Genomic DNA, 16,785 nt, shown 5'->3' with positions numbered 1-16,785 from the left:
CTTCTGCCACAAATTCCCCCAGCTGTGAGCCTTCCAACCTTCTAAGTATTCCTTTATATGTGGTTCAGAGTTCTGGGACCATCCCCTGCTTGGTCAGGTATTCTGTGTTGTTGTTGGCGGAGCTCTATGCTATACAGCCACCCGATCCGCCATCTTGTTTGTTCTCTCAGAACATTTCTTTTTAAATTAAAACAAAACAAAACCAAAAAGCCCACAACTTTGAAAAGTACTCAAGTTCTTTTAAATTCCATGGCAGCCAAATTAGGACTAATTCTGATCAAAGTGAATAGTAGTTGCATAGTAATGTCCCCAAAGAGTCCACTTCACACATCCCTCAAAGGGTCATCATATACAGATAACTGAGATGCCAGCTATTCGAATGATTATTTCTCAATTATCTTTATTTGTGCATAGCTTTCTGGTTCTAAATTGCACCGTTTTCAGCTTGCCTAAAAACTCTCAGATTATTAGACTATTGTCAAAAGATTTTATCTAATAAGCAATGTTTTCTTCAAGTGCAAATTCTTCTGCTTTTACATAAAGTTATCTTCAATGCATATTCAACATCTACATTTGTTAGTACATATTGCATTAAATTCTTTCTCTGATCAACACACTGTTATTAAATACTAAGGTCTGTGAAATTCCCAATTGCTCACATCCTCATCAGCACTTGGTATTGTAAATTTTAAAAAAAGCTCTAGCCATTCTGATGTCTGTGCAGTACATGGCTTTCATACACTGCTTGTGAGAATGTAAATTAATAGAACATTTTTGGAAAACTGTTGGGTTGAAAAATAGTTAAGCTCCATAGATTCTACTCCTAAGTATAAGTCAAAAAATGTTGCTACAGCATCGTAGAAATCTTTATTAAACAAAAACATCACAATGTAAATCTGCTGTTTCTTGACATAACCTCTATCTAGGGCTACACACTTCTGAAGGCAATAGTTCCCTTCTCTGAAGAATTCTGTGCTCTTCAATTTGCACCATGTCAAAACAGCAGCTTTGGCATCCTCGAGGGCTTTAACTCATGTTCCTTTGAAATGTTCTTTGAGTTTAGAGAACAAAAAAAAGTCTGAAGGGGCAAGATCAGGGATGTAGGGGGGAAATGGTGGGGTTTTCCAATTAAATTTTTGTTAAGATAAACTTTGTTATCCTTGAAGAATGATCAGGTGAATTGTCAAGATAGAAAAATAAAATTCCTCAGCACAATTTTTCTGGCCTTTGTCTCACCAATGTATTTTTCAATTTTCTTAAAACTTCATAAAAACAAACCTAAATGTATGGTGAATGCAATCAGTATCACACAATTTTACACTTGGAAATGGCAAACCTATTGTTTTATATATTTCACCAAAATAAAATTAATCAAAACACTAAATGACCACACACACCCCCTACACACACATACACACACAACACAAACCAGAGTGCTAATTCATTCAAATTTTGGAGATTTAGTTAAGTGTGGACATGGTTATGAAAGTCCAATAGCATTGATGTTCCATCAAATTTAGCACATTCCTTCTGTTGGTATAGTGTTTTTTGGTGTGTGTTATTATACCTGCCTAACTGGTCTGTGTTCCTGTGAGAGCATATGGTTTTGTGTCACTGTATATATTGAATACTTGGGCAGGACTTATTAAGGGGTTGAAAAATCTATGAGATTTTTCCCTAGTATATCTCTAGATGGCCTGGGTTCAGGGAAATGAGGCTAGTATTCTCCATTTTTGGAGAACAGGAAACAAAGAAGTGACTTTTTTTTTCTTCTATTCATTATGTATTTTGTGGTCCTCAGAAGGAAGACAATTGAATGTACTGGGATTCCTTCATAGCTCTGGAGTTCCAGGACAATTCAGAATAGATAGTCTTACAAAATGTACGTGCAAATGAGGTGCCAGGGCTTCTCCCACTCCATACTTGTCTGGTACATGAAGTGGGTCTCTAGCTTTAGGTATATGAGTTAAACATTTTACAACAATAGTGCCTATGATCATTTAAACTCAGACTGCCTATTGTAACACCTTTAAAAGAGAATGTCTCTTGATGGGATAAGTGGGTTGGAAGTGACTGCAAGCTGAAAGGTTGGAGGTCCAAACTCACCCAGAGGGTTGGTGAAAGAAAAGCTTGGTGGTCTGCCTCCTTGAAGATTTCTACTCTGTAACACATCTAGTTACCATGAGTCAGAATCCATATGATGCAAGGGATTTGTTGTTTCCTCGCTATCAGAAGTGCTGACGGGAACCACGCCCAAACTAATTTACAGGCCACAAAGCCCAGGTACTTACAGGGTCTCCCTGCAGGCCCTTTGCTCCATGGTCACCAGAAATCCCTTTCTTCCCTGGAATGCCCTAAAGTTAATACAAATTAGAGTAAGAATGGGATAGTTAAAGTTAATAAAAACAAACTAACAAACTAACAGAGAACTTATCATCTTTTTCCTGTTTTAAATAATTAAATATTTTTCCTACTATTTTTTAAACTAGAAAGAAGAACAACCAAAATTAGTTTCAGGCATCATATGAATAATGTAAGAGTGACCTCAATTTTTTGCCATAGTGGTAAAATATGTGGTGTGGACACATCTGTCATCCTGTTTAATTCTTACAACTGCTTTATGAATCACATAAGGCTTATTTTCTTTCTTTTAACAAGGCAGCTGCAGTTAAAAAGATTAGCCAATTTGCCTAAGGTGATTGTGTCATTTAGAAAGTGGGTTTTTGATTCAACTGTTCACACTCTAAAAATAGATAAATTCGATGATGGAAGGATTGCTGCAGTTGACATTTGTTCGAGATGGACGCGCATCCAGGTGCTCCTCCGCACCTCAGCCCCTTGTTTAATACCTTTAACTGCTGCCTTTAGTGTGTTGCTATTGTTAAGTGCCATTGAGTTGGTTCTGACTCATAGTAACTCTGCATAGGGTTTTTGAGGAATGGCGGTGGGCTGGAACTGTCAACCTTGCATTAAGCAATCTAGTACCTACTCTGCAGTGTCACACCAGGACTCCTTAGTGTAGCAGCTGCTTTTCATTGCAGTAGTCTCAAGTTTTCACTTTTTAGTGCCTTCCCACTGTGGCATGGAGTCTCAGGGTGGTGCAAATGGTTAAGAGCTGGACTATTAAACTAAAGGAGTGTGGTGGTTCCTTAGGATAAGCACTGGACTGCAAACCACAAGGTCTGAAGTTTGAGCCTGCCTGCTGCTCCACAGGAAAATAATAATAAAGCATTTCCTTTCTGCTTCCACAAAGATTCAAAGCTCTGGAAACCCTATAAAGGGTCACTATGAATCAGAACCGACTCAACGGCACTTAACAACAACAACAAACCTAAAGGTTGAAGGTTGTCTCGGGAGACAGACCTAGTGATCTGATTCTGAAGGATCACAATCATGAAAGCTCTTTGAAGCACAGTTCTACTCTGCACACTGGGATCCCCATGAGTCGAAATTGGTTCAACAGCAACTCATAGCAATAGCAACCACGTGTCAGGGCAAAATTCTCCACCACTGAGTTAGGCTGGATGAATTGGGTTAGCCAGAGAAAGAGACAGTGTCACTGTAAAAGTTCTTAGCATAGGCTTCAAGAGACCATGAGTGTTTTTCTTGTTTTGTTGTGTTTCTGCTACATCTGTGAAAATAACATGCCCAACATGGCCAGACTAATTCTCTGGTCCCAAGAGGAGGATAAGAGACATGTTGAGCAAAGTTTTCATGACACATAAGTCAAAGTCAGTCTAAATTAGTTGAACTCCTCAAAAAACCTAAGAACGCCATGTTTATTTCTATATGCAACTGAGGTTTTGCAGTTGTTTGTTATAGAGCAATTTTGTGGCAACAGCTTACTGATATATGCAAAGCAGCTGTTCTAGTCCAGTAATCACATCTTTATTTCCCAGTGTTGCCTTATTTTTTTTTCGATCTTTACCTGGGATCCTTCATCACCGATTTCTCCTTTTCTTCCAGGAAGACCACTGTCACCCTAAAAGAGAGGGAAAAACAAAAACAAAAAACACCCCTCAGATTTCCATTTTTGTAATGGGAAAACTCTCAGAAGGGCTTCTGTGATACAAGAAGAAGGCTTTACCTGTTCTCCATTTAATCCATAAATTCCACTTTCCCCAGCGTCACCCTGAAAAGACAGATAAGATTAGTACAGAGCTCACTGGGGAAAAGACGTCAGATACCAAACAAAAACAGTTTAGTTGTATGTTCTACATAGTTCAGCTGGCCCTGGGGAATATCAACGATTACTTAGTAATAGAAACTATGAACAAATAGGATGCTTTGCCTGCAATCAACAACAGGAATAAAGAAATGAAATCACTGGCAATAAAAAAAGAAAAGACAGAAAACCCAGTAGGCATTTACAATAATCTAAAAAACAAAACCAAAACCAAAGTATTTCCAGATAATAGATGGACAGATAAATGCACAGGGAGCATACCTTCTGTCCAGCGAATCCCCTGTTTCCCTGAAAATTGGAAAGACAGTGGTGGTTAGTGTGGGAATAATCAATACTGAGAGGACATCACAATGTTTTATGCGACTATTACCTTAGGACCTTTGGCACCATAGCATCCTTTAGTACCTTGCTCTCCCACTGGTCCAGGGGCTCCTCTTTCTCCCTGGAAAGAACGTACATCTAGATAAGTTGTTGTAATGGATATGTCTTGGAAACGTGAAAAAAAGTATTTGTTGGGGAAATAATGTGTGACTCTTTATGGTTTACAATTCCTAGTTCATGTTTATATAACCTAAGAATGGAAGAAAATTCAAGCTACTCTGATGACAGCACTTTGCTTTTGGCCCCACCTCATACTGTCCTGGGTATTACATGCATACAAATAACTGACAATTAAAGTATAGACCAAAATTCATCTTTCTGAAATCAAACATTCCTCTTGCAGTTCTTGCATTGGTGAGCTCCATCACCATCTGTTTAGTCTTTCGTACTGGAAACAAGAATATCATCCTGAGCACTTCTCTTTCCAAACGGTCACAAAGTAAGGTCAATTCAACCTCCTTAACCTATCCATTCATACTGTCCCAGACCAGGAGAAGGATGGACCTCTTCACTCGTACCTGTTGTACTATGAGATGTCTACCTGCTAGCCCTGCCTTATCATCCATAATGTTGTCTGAGCAAGCTTTATACACCCACATCTCCATCATCACCCCTGTGCTTAACACTATCCATGACAGCCAATCAATTAGATGACACAATACGAATTCCTCTACAACATATCCAAGACTCTTAAAAATCTGGTTCCCATCTACCATGTAACCTCCCTTGACTGTGCGCTGTATTCCAGCCATATGGACTCATGTGCTATTCTGAAAACACACCATTCTCTGACTCAATTACATGCCCTTGAACACAGTGTTCCCTCAGTAATAGAATGCTTCTCCTCACTGTGATGGTTAAAAGGAGTCCTAGTGATGCCGAGGGTCAAGCATTGTACTGCTAACTACACGGTTAGCAGTTCAAACCCACCAGCAGCTCCATGAGAGAAAGACGAGGCTATTTGCTCAAATAAAGATTTATAGTCTCGGAAACCATATGGAACATCTTTACTCTGTCCTATCGGGAGTGTGGTGAATCCACAGGATAAGCACAGGACTGAAAACCAGAAAGTCAGTGGTTTGAGCCCACCAGCCATTCCGTGGGAGAACGATGAGGTTTTTCTCCTGCATAGATATTTTAAAAACCTTGGAACCCCTAAACAGGGTCATTGTGAGTTGAAATTAATGCAACAGCACAAAACAACAACAATATAGGGTGACTATTAGTCAGAATTGACTTGATGGCAGTAGAAGTGAATGGATGATCGTTAAGGTTGTGTGTCAACTTGGTTGGGCCATGATTCTCAGTGGTGTAGTCATCCCCCGCGATGAGACGTGATATAATGTAATCACGTATATGATGAGATCTACTATGAGCCAATCAACTGAAAGGGAGTTTCCTCAGGACTGTGGCCTGTTTCCAATATATATGGACTTTCCATAAAAGCTCTCCTGCTTTTTCTCTGGTTCTAGACCCTCCTTGTAAGGAGCTCTGGTAGCCTAGTGATTATGAATTGGGCTGCTAACCTCAAGGTCGGCATTTCGAAACTACCAGCTGTTCCATGGGAGAAAGATGAGGCGTTCTGCTTCTGCTACCGTAAAGATTTACAGCCTCAGAAACCCTGTGCAGGGTCACTATGAGTTGGAACCGACTCAACGGTACTTAAAAACAACAACAACAATAGACCCTCCCTATGGCTCATCATCATCTGACCCCGGGATTTTGGGACTTGAGCCAGCAGATTGCCATATAGCCTGCTGATCTTGGGAGTCATTAGCCTCTCTGGCCTGTCCGGCAGCAGCCTGCAATCTTACCTGCCGATCTTTGGTTCCTCAGCCCCTGCAGCTACGTGATCAAGAGAAGCCTCCAGTCTAAAGTCTATCTCAAGGACTTGGAATTTGCCAGCCTCTTCAACCAGGTAAGCCTTGATGTAACCCTCTCTATATAGATACATGGAGTCTTGGTGTGACACTGTAGGATAAACACTGGCCTACTAAACACAAGGCCAGTGGTTCAAATCTACCAACTATTTCTCAGGTACTCTCCATATATAAAGGAGCTCTGGTAGCGTAGTGGTTATGAATTGGGCTGTGAGCCTTAACGTCAGCAGTTTGAAACTACCAGCTGTTCCGTGGGAGAAAGATGAAGCTTTCTGCTCCCATAAAGATTTACAGCCTTGGAAACCGTGCACAGGGTCACTATGAGTCGGAACCGACTCCACAGCACATCACAACAACAACAACTCCATATACAGGGTGCGTATGAGTTGTAACTGATTGGATGGTACTTTAAAAAAACAATAACTTTAACTTTGTTTTTACAAAAACAACAACATATATATTTTAAGCATCATACTAAGTACATTGGTAGGCCTTAGAAATAAGAAAAGTTAAAAAAAAAAGAAAAAATATGGTTCTGATCTCAAGTAACTTCCAGACTAGTGAAAAGGCAAATGTGAAAACAGTGGTTACAGTTGTTATGTTGTTGTGAAGTGCCGTTGAGTCAGTTCCGACCCACAATGACCCTGTATAGAGTTTCTGAGGAGTAGCTGGTGAGCTTGAACTGTGGATCACACCAACTTGGCAGTCTAGCACATTAATCTGCCACACCAGGACTCCATATACATATATATATAAAAGAATAAATGAATTGATAAGTACTTTACTGAGTTAGGCACTTGATAAATAATGTGGTGAATGGTAAGATGCTTGTTGTTGTTAAGAGCTGTCGAGCTGATGCCTACCCATAGCGACACTGTATATGGTTTCCAAGGAGCAGCTGGTGAGTTTGACCTGCCGACCTTGAAGCTCAAACAGCTTTGCAATCTGGCACATTAACCTACAGCACCACACCAGGATTCCAAGGTAAGATGCTTAGTATATAATTATTAAATGGATGAATGGGTAGATGAATGCAAGAGAAGATGGATAAATGAGTGTAAGAAAGAGTAAAGTCCTTGATAAACAACAAGATGAGGAGGCTTACTTGTGCAAAACAGGCCAGAAATGGAAGTGGCTTGACTCTGCTGGTGAAGAGAATACATTTTTTTATTGAGTTCATTGTGCAAAGTTGGTACATGGTTGTGGTGTAGTGAATTAGTTATTATGGCTTTTCTAGTCAGTCTTTATAACTCTCACCAAATAACTGGGTGGAAATATGCAAATAAGGTGCTTGTGGCCCATCAGGGTGATTGGCTAGATGTTAATAATGTAAAGGTGCATGGTACTCTTATGGAAATGAAGCCAGGCAAATAAGGTGTATGGGATCCTAATGAGAGGGTTGGTCAGTTGTGCCACCCTGCGAGGCTTAGAGGAAAGCCAATTCTAGCACAGAAAGTGTACCTCACAGCCATCAAGAAAGAAGAGCCAGAGAGAAGTGCATCCTTTGCACCAAGGGCCCTTGTGCTGAGAACTTCCTAGACCCAGGAGACAGAAAGACAGCAAGCTGTAATGCTGGAGAGAAGTGAGAACAAGAATCAGTGGCAGAAAAATGGTGTCAGCAGAACCAGGACACTGGTAGGAGATGGCAGAATGGGCTTCCTGGCCCATGGAGCAAGAAAGTTGAGCAACTTTGGGTAGGAGGCTGGCTGATTGAATGGGGTGCCTCAAGGCACTTATTGGCAGAGCTAAAAGAACTTTGTATCACTTGTCCGAGCAGAGCAGAGGCCAGGCCAGCCCAAAGGACCAGAGAGAGGCTTGCCTGTGTCATGGCTGAGAAGAGGCTGTCCTAATAGAGAGCTGTGTCCCTGAGCATTCCTAAACATGAATTATTACCTGTTTCTTCGCTAATAAATCCTATAACTGGCTGCTCTGTGAGACCTGCGTGGCCACTGCACTGAATTATCAAACTCAGCAGTAAAGTAGAGGGTGCTGTGGGAGAGGTGGCTGGTGTCAGAACTGGCAAAAAGGTTGCAGAGAGGAGGTGTGTCTGAATACTGTTCCATAAGAAAATCTGACTCGGGCTGTTGATGTTGGGAAGGATTCTCCTTTCCACTTGTGAGGTTGGAGGGAGTCAGACGACAGTGCCCACTCCATTTTTATGGTGGTCAAGGAGGTTCATAAACCACTAATAACTATCCGAAGCACCATATAACTGGGATCAATGAGATTTTGCACATAAATTCTTAGACTCTGACCTTTATTGCTTCTCTCTGAATTGATGCAAGTGATAACATATTGTAAATATGCTTTTAGGAGTACATGGATCTGGAAAAAAACAACTTTGACTTACAGCAATGCCCTCTTCTCCCAGGTAGCCTTCACTGCCTTTAAAACCGGGCAGTCCCTGGAAGTAAGAAAAGGAAGACAACATTAGCATTCCATAGACACAAAGCAGAGATAAGCAAAATTCTTCAGCTTTACAGTTTTATCTCATATGGAATAGTAAGCATTTGAAAAACTACTCTTCCACTCCAAATCAAGACTGCATTCATACACACATAAAGAAATGAACTATTGAGACAAGTTTCTAGATAACTCAAGGTGTTATATGTGTATGTGTGTGTTTATCTATTCATGTGTATGAAGCATAATGTTGTCCACACGTGTTCAGGGTTATTCACAGGGATGGAGTTTCTTTTGAGTCACACATTCAAATGAAGACAGCTGTAGTTTCCCCTGATAAACTAAAATTCTCTCCTTCAATTAAAATATCACTTTTAGGATTTATGCTACAAACTTGTTTTAGAGGCATAGTCATGATGATTTGGAAATTATAATGGCATCTATAAATTATTTTTAAAATTAGACACACATGTAAACAAACAGTATTGAATCATCATTAAACATATCCATTGTATGTTTACATGTGTCTCAACATTTCTTAAAGTCCAAAATAGTACTTTTACTTAAGGGTATACCATTTGTTGTTTTTTTTTTTCTATTTTTTGGTGAAGGAATATATGAATCAATTTTGTTACTATTTTTTTTAATTGGCCTGTATTTTTTTTATTTTGGCCAGATAACACTGAATAAAACATCTTGTCTTCATTTCTCAAACTTGATTTTCAGCAGAATAGATAATATATTCTTGACTGATTTTGCAACTGCATAGCTGTGACCCCCCTCCCCAGTTATATATTTTTAAATGAAAATTGAAATGAGCTACTGATAATGAAGGAGGCTATCATTATTCAACATGAAAGATTAGCAATTCAGTTGATTTTTCTGCATCTTTGTCAGTTCTTCTAGAACAATGGATAATCAAGGATCCTGGCCATTGTTTCTCCTAAGATGGCTATAAAAATGTTTCAAAATGGTACTTATTTAGAGTGTCAAGGAAAACCCATGACTCTATAATCTGATATAGGAAAAGAGGAGAGAAGTAAACATTTACCTCAGAGGCTCTACCTAGGGGTTAAAATCACCCCTGAATTTACATGCCTAACCCCAATTTTGAAGGACATACTCCATTCAAATAAAGTGAACCATGAATCTAACTAAAATCACCTTTTTCCCTGGTGTTCCAGGATTCCCCATTGTGCCATCTCCTCCAATGCACTTGCAAAACAAACAGCAGCATGTTCTTTCAGCAACATTAACCTTGAAGTAAGAGAGGGCAGGAAATATATTACATCTGGTGTCACTGCTTCCCAGCTCATGCACACAAGCTCAATAGATGATTGAGGCTTTTACTGGAGTATGAGAAACCAGTTCACCATCAAAGGAACCATGATCAAGAATGAGAGAATGCATGTTGCTGTTGTTGTTGTTAAGTGTGGTCGAGTTGGTTCCAACCCATAACGACCCTATATAGGGTCTCTGAGGAGCAGTTGGTGAGCTTGACCCACTGACCTTGTCATTCAAACTGATTTGGCAGTTCAGTGCTTTAACCCACAGGGCCACAATAGGACTCCAGCTAATGTATGATATATTCTTTAATTCCATCTTTCCCTCCTGTGCTCTGCATTCCACACCAATTGAGGAATTCCGAATTGACACAAAGATGTCTTTTGGTTCCCCAGATGGTATCAGCTTAGCCCAACTCATTCTATACCAATTTGTTACCATGATTCTCTGTCTCCACCCTACTTTAGCAATGGCCATGGTGCTGTTGATTACCCTATGTAATTTTGCCTCCAAATATTTTATTAAACCAAATGCATGCATGCTGCTTTCCCCTTTCCCATTCTGCAAAATTTAGGTGCTAGAAGGATTTAGAGAGTTCCTGTAACATAGCTGAAACTGAGCACAGTGTTGAGCAAGCACTTCCAGAACGGTTTGTCTATGATAATGTTTCAGAAATACCAATTACATTCAGCATTTTGGAAGTATTTTCTGTATCGGGTGGAAGCATGGGAGAATATTCCTCTTTAATACACTGGCCAAAGCTGTATAATGAAAAGTCTGTCTTAAGCTACTTAGTCATCTCAGAAATAGCTAGCACATTCCATTACATTTTTACAATTAATCCACCAAATTTGTTTTCAGGAAAATTCTGTTTGTGGTAAATGCTATGCTTCACTTTAGTGGGATAGAACCAATTTTTGTGTTGAGAAGTTGAAAATTCTAGTGTGACAAGAAAACATCTTGTGATAAGCATTTTGTAATTTTCCCCCTTTAATTGTTTCCTATTATACAAATGTTCCTTTTATGGCATTATAGAATTATCTTCTCTTTTCCTGAAATTAAAAAAACAACAAAAAACAATAAAATTGGAAATGTGTGACTCCAAACAGCAAATGGATTCTATAGCTCACTATTGGAAAACTTAATACTAACTTTCTTTGGATTACCACAAACTTATAACACCAAGTCTATTACTAATACTATAAAATAGACCTATTGTTAAATTCATTATTGCTTTTCTTCTACAGTGATTCATTTATGTGATACCTAAAATCTAACTGGCATGTTTTAAAGAATAACTCCCTCCCTTTATGAATTATCAATACAGATTTCAAAGTGAAGGTAAGAGGCAAAATATATTTTGTAAAATAGGTACTATACCTTCCCCATGTAGGAAAGGAATAGCAGCAAAACTGCTATATTCTTTGTGTTTATTTTTAAATTTATGCATTTTACATTGTATTATTTTTGCATTTCTATATTACTATACCTGGTGTGGAGTACTAGTGTGACAGTGTGGGTTGATGTGCTGGACTGCAAGGTAGGTTTGAATCGCAAGGTTGGCAGTTCAAGTTTATCAGCCACTTCTTGGATTGAGTCAGTTCTGACTCAAAGGCACTTAATAACAACATACCTGGTGTGGCACTGTAGGATAAGTACTGGATTGCTAACTGCAAGGTTGGGGGTTCAAACTCACCAGCCACACCGTGGAAACCATATACATTTCATTAGAAAGTGTTCTGATATACTCATTATAGATTTCACAGGCTATTGGATTCCTGGTGTGGTATTGCAGGATAATTACTGTACTGTTAACTACAATGTTGGTGGTTCAAACTCAACCAGGAAACCCTACTAAGGGTGGCTATGAGTCGTAACTAATTCCACCACCCTGAATAACAACAACAACAATATTAGCAACTAGCAAACTACATTTTACTAGCCATTTTTTCATTTATTAAAATAAAAAGAGTACCGTATAACTTGGTAACACTTCACCAACGTAGTTTGAATTTCTTTTTGAAAGAAAAATGATTGAGATGAATCTTAGTTAGGCATTGCTGCCGCTGTTAGTAGTTGCCTTCAATCAGTTCTATAAAACAGATTATAAGGCAAAAAAATCTCCAAGTCAAGATGACCATTAAAAGTCCTTCAATTGCTCATAAAGTACAGCAAATGGTATCCACTGTCACTACTATTGGAGCAGATTGCTCTTTCCCTTGTTGAACTCCAAATGTGACTGGCTTTTATGTACAAGCCACGTTGTAAGGCAAAGAGACATCTTAAACAGACGGATTAGACTTTGGTGAGCTGTGACAGATGCTCAAGTTCCACAAGGGATGTGATGACTGACTGACTGAGGGAAAAACTTGCCTTCTCAGGTTCTCTGACACTTTCTGTGCTCATTGACTGGAATTTGGGCAGAATTATCAGAAACCCTGTACAGGATTGCTATGAGTCAGAACTGACTGCATGGCACATAACAACAATAACAATATAGGTGCTATTTGGAGTCCTGGTGTGACGCTGTAGGATAAGCACTGGACTACTAACCACAAGGTTGGTGATTCAAACCCGCCAGCTGCTCCACAAAAACCCTACACAGGGTTGCTATGAGTTAGAACTGACTCAGTGACACCTAACAACAATAAAAATTAATGCTATTTAAATAATTTTTCTCATTTATTTGTATTGTTTTTCCTTTTTTGGTCAAGCATATATATTAATGCTTTGATACGTCTCTAAGTTACATTTCTTTCAAAACACTTTCCTATTTAGAAAAAAAAATTTTTTTTCCTATTAATTTCGAAAAATCTTTCTTTGCTTCCCAATGAACACAACTAGTTATAAGTCATAAGCACAAATATTAACTCTACATACAAAACTAATAGAAAATTAAAGTTCACCAGCCTTTTCTGAATCACTTACCAGCTGCTTTGACAGCAAGCTCCCGAGATCTTTCATTCCAATAGTCAGCTGTGTTTTGTACTCAAATCCTTTTCCAAACTCAATGTACATAAGATTGTCCAGGTCACTTGAATGAGCAGTTCCATCCAGAGCAACAGTTATGAGTGCGTTCAGGCCTGTTCAACACATTTAAAGAGGTGTCAGTTACATTTCATAATAGCTGACAATAGGTGACAGTTTACACTTCCCCAAGAGAGGTAGGTTTGGTTATTATAATATTTCTGCATATGTACGTACATTGTTTTTGTAGGCATTGGTATTCTAGCTGCAAGAAGAGCAGTAATTTTATCATTCACTTCACTCAATCACATGATGTAAAACTGACAAGTGATAAGACTAGACGAAAATAACAGCACAAAAGGAATGTTGTTGTTGTTGTTAAGTGCCCTTGAGTTAGTTTTGACTTATAGTGACCCTGTACAGAGTTTCCAAGGACTGGCTGGTGGATTTGAACCATTACCTTGCAGTTCAGTGTTTACTCTACAGTGCCACACCAGGATTCCCACAAAAGAACCCTGGTGTACTGCTGCAGGATAATGCACTGGACTTTCAAGGTCAGTGGTTTAAACCCACCAGTCACTCCTCAGAATCCCTACACACAGGGTCATTCTGTGTTGGAACCAACTCAACGGCACTTAATGACAATGAAATGAAATAGATTAGGAGTCCAGATGTGGTGCTGTGGGATAGTACTTGACCACAAGGTCAGTTTGAACCATAAGGTAGGTGGTTCAAATGCACCAGCTGCTGCTCAGAAACCCTAGACAGGGTCATTATGGGTCGTAATTGGCTCAATGGCACTTTCACAACAAGAACAGATTGCAGCCAGAGGATATTGTAACAAAGCCTGCATTCCCTGCATTGTCTGAATTAACGAGTATGAGTTTTTATAAAAAAGGTCCATAAGGCATCCTAAATTACAGAAAAATTCACATGTGTACAAAATTGTTCTTGTTAGGTGCCAAAGAATCGGTTTCAACTCATGGTGACTCAGTATAGGGTTTCCAAGGAGTGGCTGGTGAGTTTGAACAGCCGGTCTTGCAGTTCAAACTCACCTCAAAGTCCTGCACTTATCCTAAAAAAATAGGTGATGTAAATTTTTGCCACACAAAGGAAGATGGGGTCCTTGGCATCACCTGGGACTTTATCAGAAATGTAGAATTCCAGGTCCCACCCTAGATATCCTGAATCAAAATCTGTATTTTCACAAACCCCCAGGTGATCTGTATACCTGCTAAAGTTTGAGAAGTACAGCTCTAAACGACCTCATAAGGAATCCATAATCCCATCAGAAATATAAATCATAAAAGACAATAATAGACCTATTGTTAGGCAATAAGAAATAAATGATGTCCAATTACCTAGAGCTGCGTGTGGTTCACAGACCTTGGGGCTTCATACATCAGAAAACAGGCAGTCCCCAGGTAACAAATGATATCTCTTCCTAAGTGTGTCTTTAAGTTGAATTTGTAGATATGTCAGACTAGGTACATATGCATATGGTTCTTATTTAGCGTTACTGTTATGCAAGAAAAGGCTGGAAGCTTTGTTGGTGATTGAAGAGCTGCACATGCAGTACATAAAGGTGATCATGCTGATGAATCTGTTTCGAGTAGGGGATGGTTCAATCATTTCAGAGCAAGGGCAAATTTACATAACATCAAAGAGCAAACACCAAGTGTCTGTAAGTCTGACATTTTAACCAGAGACTTACTGTATTTCAAATTAAAGTGTTAGGGATTAACATAGGGTCACCAATGACTTATTTTGTAATGTTGTTTTTGTTGTTAAGCATCACTGAGTTGGTCTGACTCATAGTGACCCTGTATAGAGTTTCTGAGGAGCAGCTGGTGGGTTTGAACTGCCAACTTTGTGGTTTGCAGTCCAGTGTGATGATGACTATAAATCAGGTAATCTTTATAGTGATAGTAACCATAGCAATGAGGGTATTACTATTTATTAATAATTACTTTGTGCCGTAGTCCCAGTATGACACTGTAGGATAAGCAGGTTCAAACCCACCAATCACTCCTTGGAAACCCTATACAGGATCACTATGACTCAGAACCAACTCAACAGCACTTGACAACAACATGTGCCTGGCATGTGATAAATTCTTTACATGCATTATTTTATTTGTATCCTCAAAACAACCTTATAGGTGTGAGGGATTATCGACTTATTTTACAGAAAGCAAACTGAACCTTTGAGAGGTTAAATGGCTGGCCCAATTGGTAATTTTAGGTTTTCACCCAGACAAGCCTGATTCCAAAGCCTGCACTCAAAAGGACATTTTAACAACAAAACATAATGAAATAATCACAGAATAAAGGCCAGTCCTATAAACTGAATACATTTTGCTTAAAGAAAACCAGATTTCCATTGGCATCATTTACGTCATTTTATTATAGATGAGTAAAGAATTTTCCAGTGGAATTTGGAAACCAATGGACTGAAGTAGATAAAGAAATGTTCTAACAGTTGGCTGAGAGTTAGGAACACCATCTTCTATAGTATACTTATATAATACAATATTTTAATGAAGCAAGGGGTTGGTGAAGAGGAGAATGAAGAGAATAATGTTGCAGGGACATACTGAGGAGGCTCAAGATCTACAAGAGGCAACAGAATGGTTGGCTGAAGAGAAGTCAAGGAAAGAAACATCAAAGGATAGCATGACCGACCAATTAATCCTCATTTACAAGGAACTTTCTGGTTTCAGTGTCCAAGGTCCTAGATTCTTGAAAACCTCACAGTCCCAGGCAAACCAAGACAGTCTGTCCCCCTTCCAAAATGAGAAAGAAGACAGTGAGTGAAGAAGTGGTGGGTATTGGCTGGGACAGATAATGAAGAATGCTGTGTAGATAGATCGTTTGGCATTTAATGATCAGATGAGCCCATGTAGATCTACACCATGAATATTTGTAAGTAAGGAGTCTTCAGCACAGTGATTAGATGCTTGGCTGTTAACCAGAAGGCTGGAGGTTCAAACACATCCAGTGACTCTGGGGAGAGGATTGTGGGGAGGACTGGCAGTTTGCTCTCATAAAGATTACAGTCTGTTGCATGGGCTTACTATGAGTCAAAAGTCAATTCAACACCATCTAACAATAACAATGTATTTAGAAGGCAAAATATTTTCACATTTTATTTTATAAGTTCTCAGAAATGTAAAAATTTATGAGTTATAAGAACCTTGGGAGTGTTGACTTGCAGGAAATGTGCATATCATTATCATTGGTAACAGATATTCTCATGAGGGATAGATACAAATCTTGCTTCTATCAGAAGCAGGGGACCCCAATCATATGACCTTTAATATCTTAAATTTCCTCAAAATTAATTAGGAAAAAAAGATTTTAAGAATTAGAAGAATAAAGAATCTGCCTGATTCCACAGGGTGCTCTACAACATACACTGAACCACAGCACCAGTACCATTTTGAGGCATGGATTCAAATTTTTGTTCTCTATCTGATGCCCAAGGAGCCCCGGTCATGTAGTGGATTATGAGCTGGGCTCATAAACTGCAAGTTCAGCAGTTCAAATCTACCAGTTTCTTTGTAGGAGAAAGACAAGACTTTTTGTTCTTGTAAAGATTTACAGCCTCAGAAACCTTATACAGGGTTACTATAAGTCAGAACCAACTCAGTGGTACACAACGACTACCGCTACCTGATGTCCA

The 16,785-nt window shown here is 39.1% G+C and overlaps 1 protein-coding gene across 1 annotated transcript in view; it reads right to left on the bottom strand.

Annotated features, from left to right (window-relative positions):
* The window catches only part of COL6A6 (collagen, type VI, alpha 6), a 158,481-nt gene that overhangs the window by 110,888 nt on the left and 30,808 nt on the right, over positions 1–16,785 (bottom strand). Inside the window, exons 10-17 of the mRNA XM_006846634.1 lie at positions 13,063–13,217; positions 10,015–10,107; positions 8,798–8,851; positions 4,557–4,628; positions 4,448–4,474; positions 4,088–4,132; positions 3,929–3,982; positions 2,292–2,354 (exon numbers count right to left, since the gene is read on the bottom strand). Of these exons, the coding sequence (XP_006846697.1) occupies positions 2,292–2,354; positions 3,929–3,982; positions 4,088–4,132; positions 4,448–4,474; positions 4,557–4,628; positions 8,798–8,851; positions 10,015–10,107; positions 13,063–13,217 (563 nt within the window). The remainder of the gene's footprint in view (positions 1–2,291; positions 2,355–3,928; positions 3,983–4,087; positions 4,133–4,447; positions 4,475–4,556; positions 4,629–8,797; positions 8,852–10,014; positions 10,108–13,062; positions 13,218–16,785) is intronic.

This window comes from Chrysochloris asiatica, unplaced genomic scaffold (genome assembly GCF_000296735.1).
Source record: "Chrysochloris asiatica unplaced genomic scaffold, ChrAsi1.0 scaffold00028, whole genome shotgun sequence".
NCBI classification, from domain to species: Eukaryota; Metazoa; Chordata; class Mammalia; order Afrosoricida; family Chrysochloridae; genus Chrysochloris; species Chrysochloris asiatica.
The sequence above is the reverse complement of the archived record's forward strand: the minus strand, read 5'-3'. Positions and strand labels throughout refer to the sequence as shown.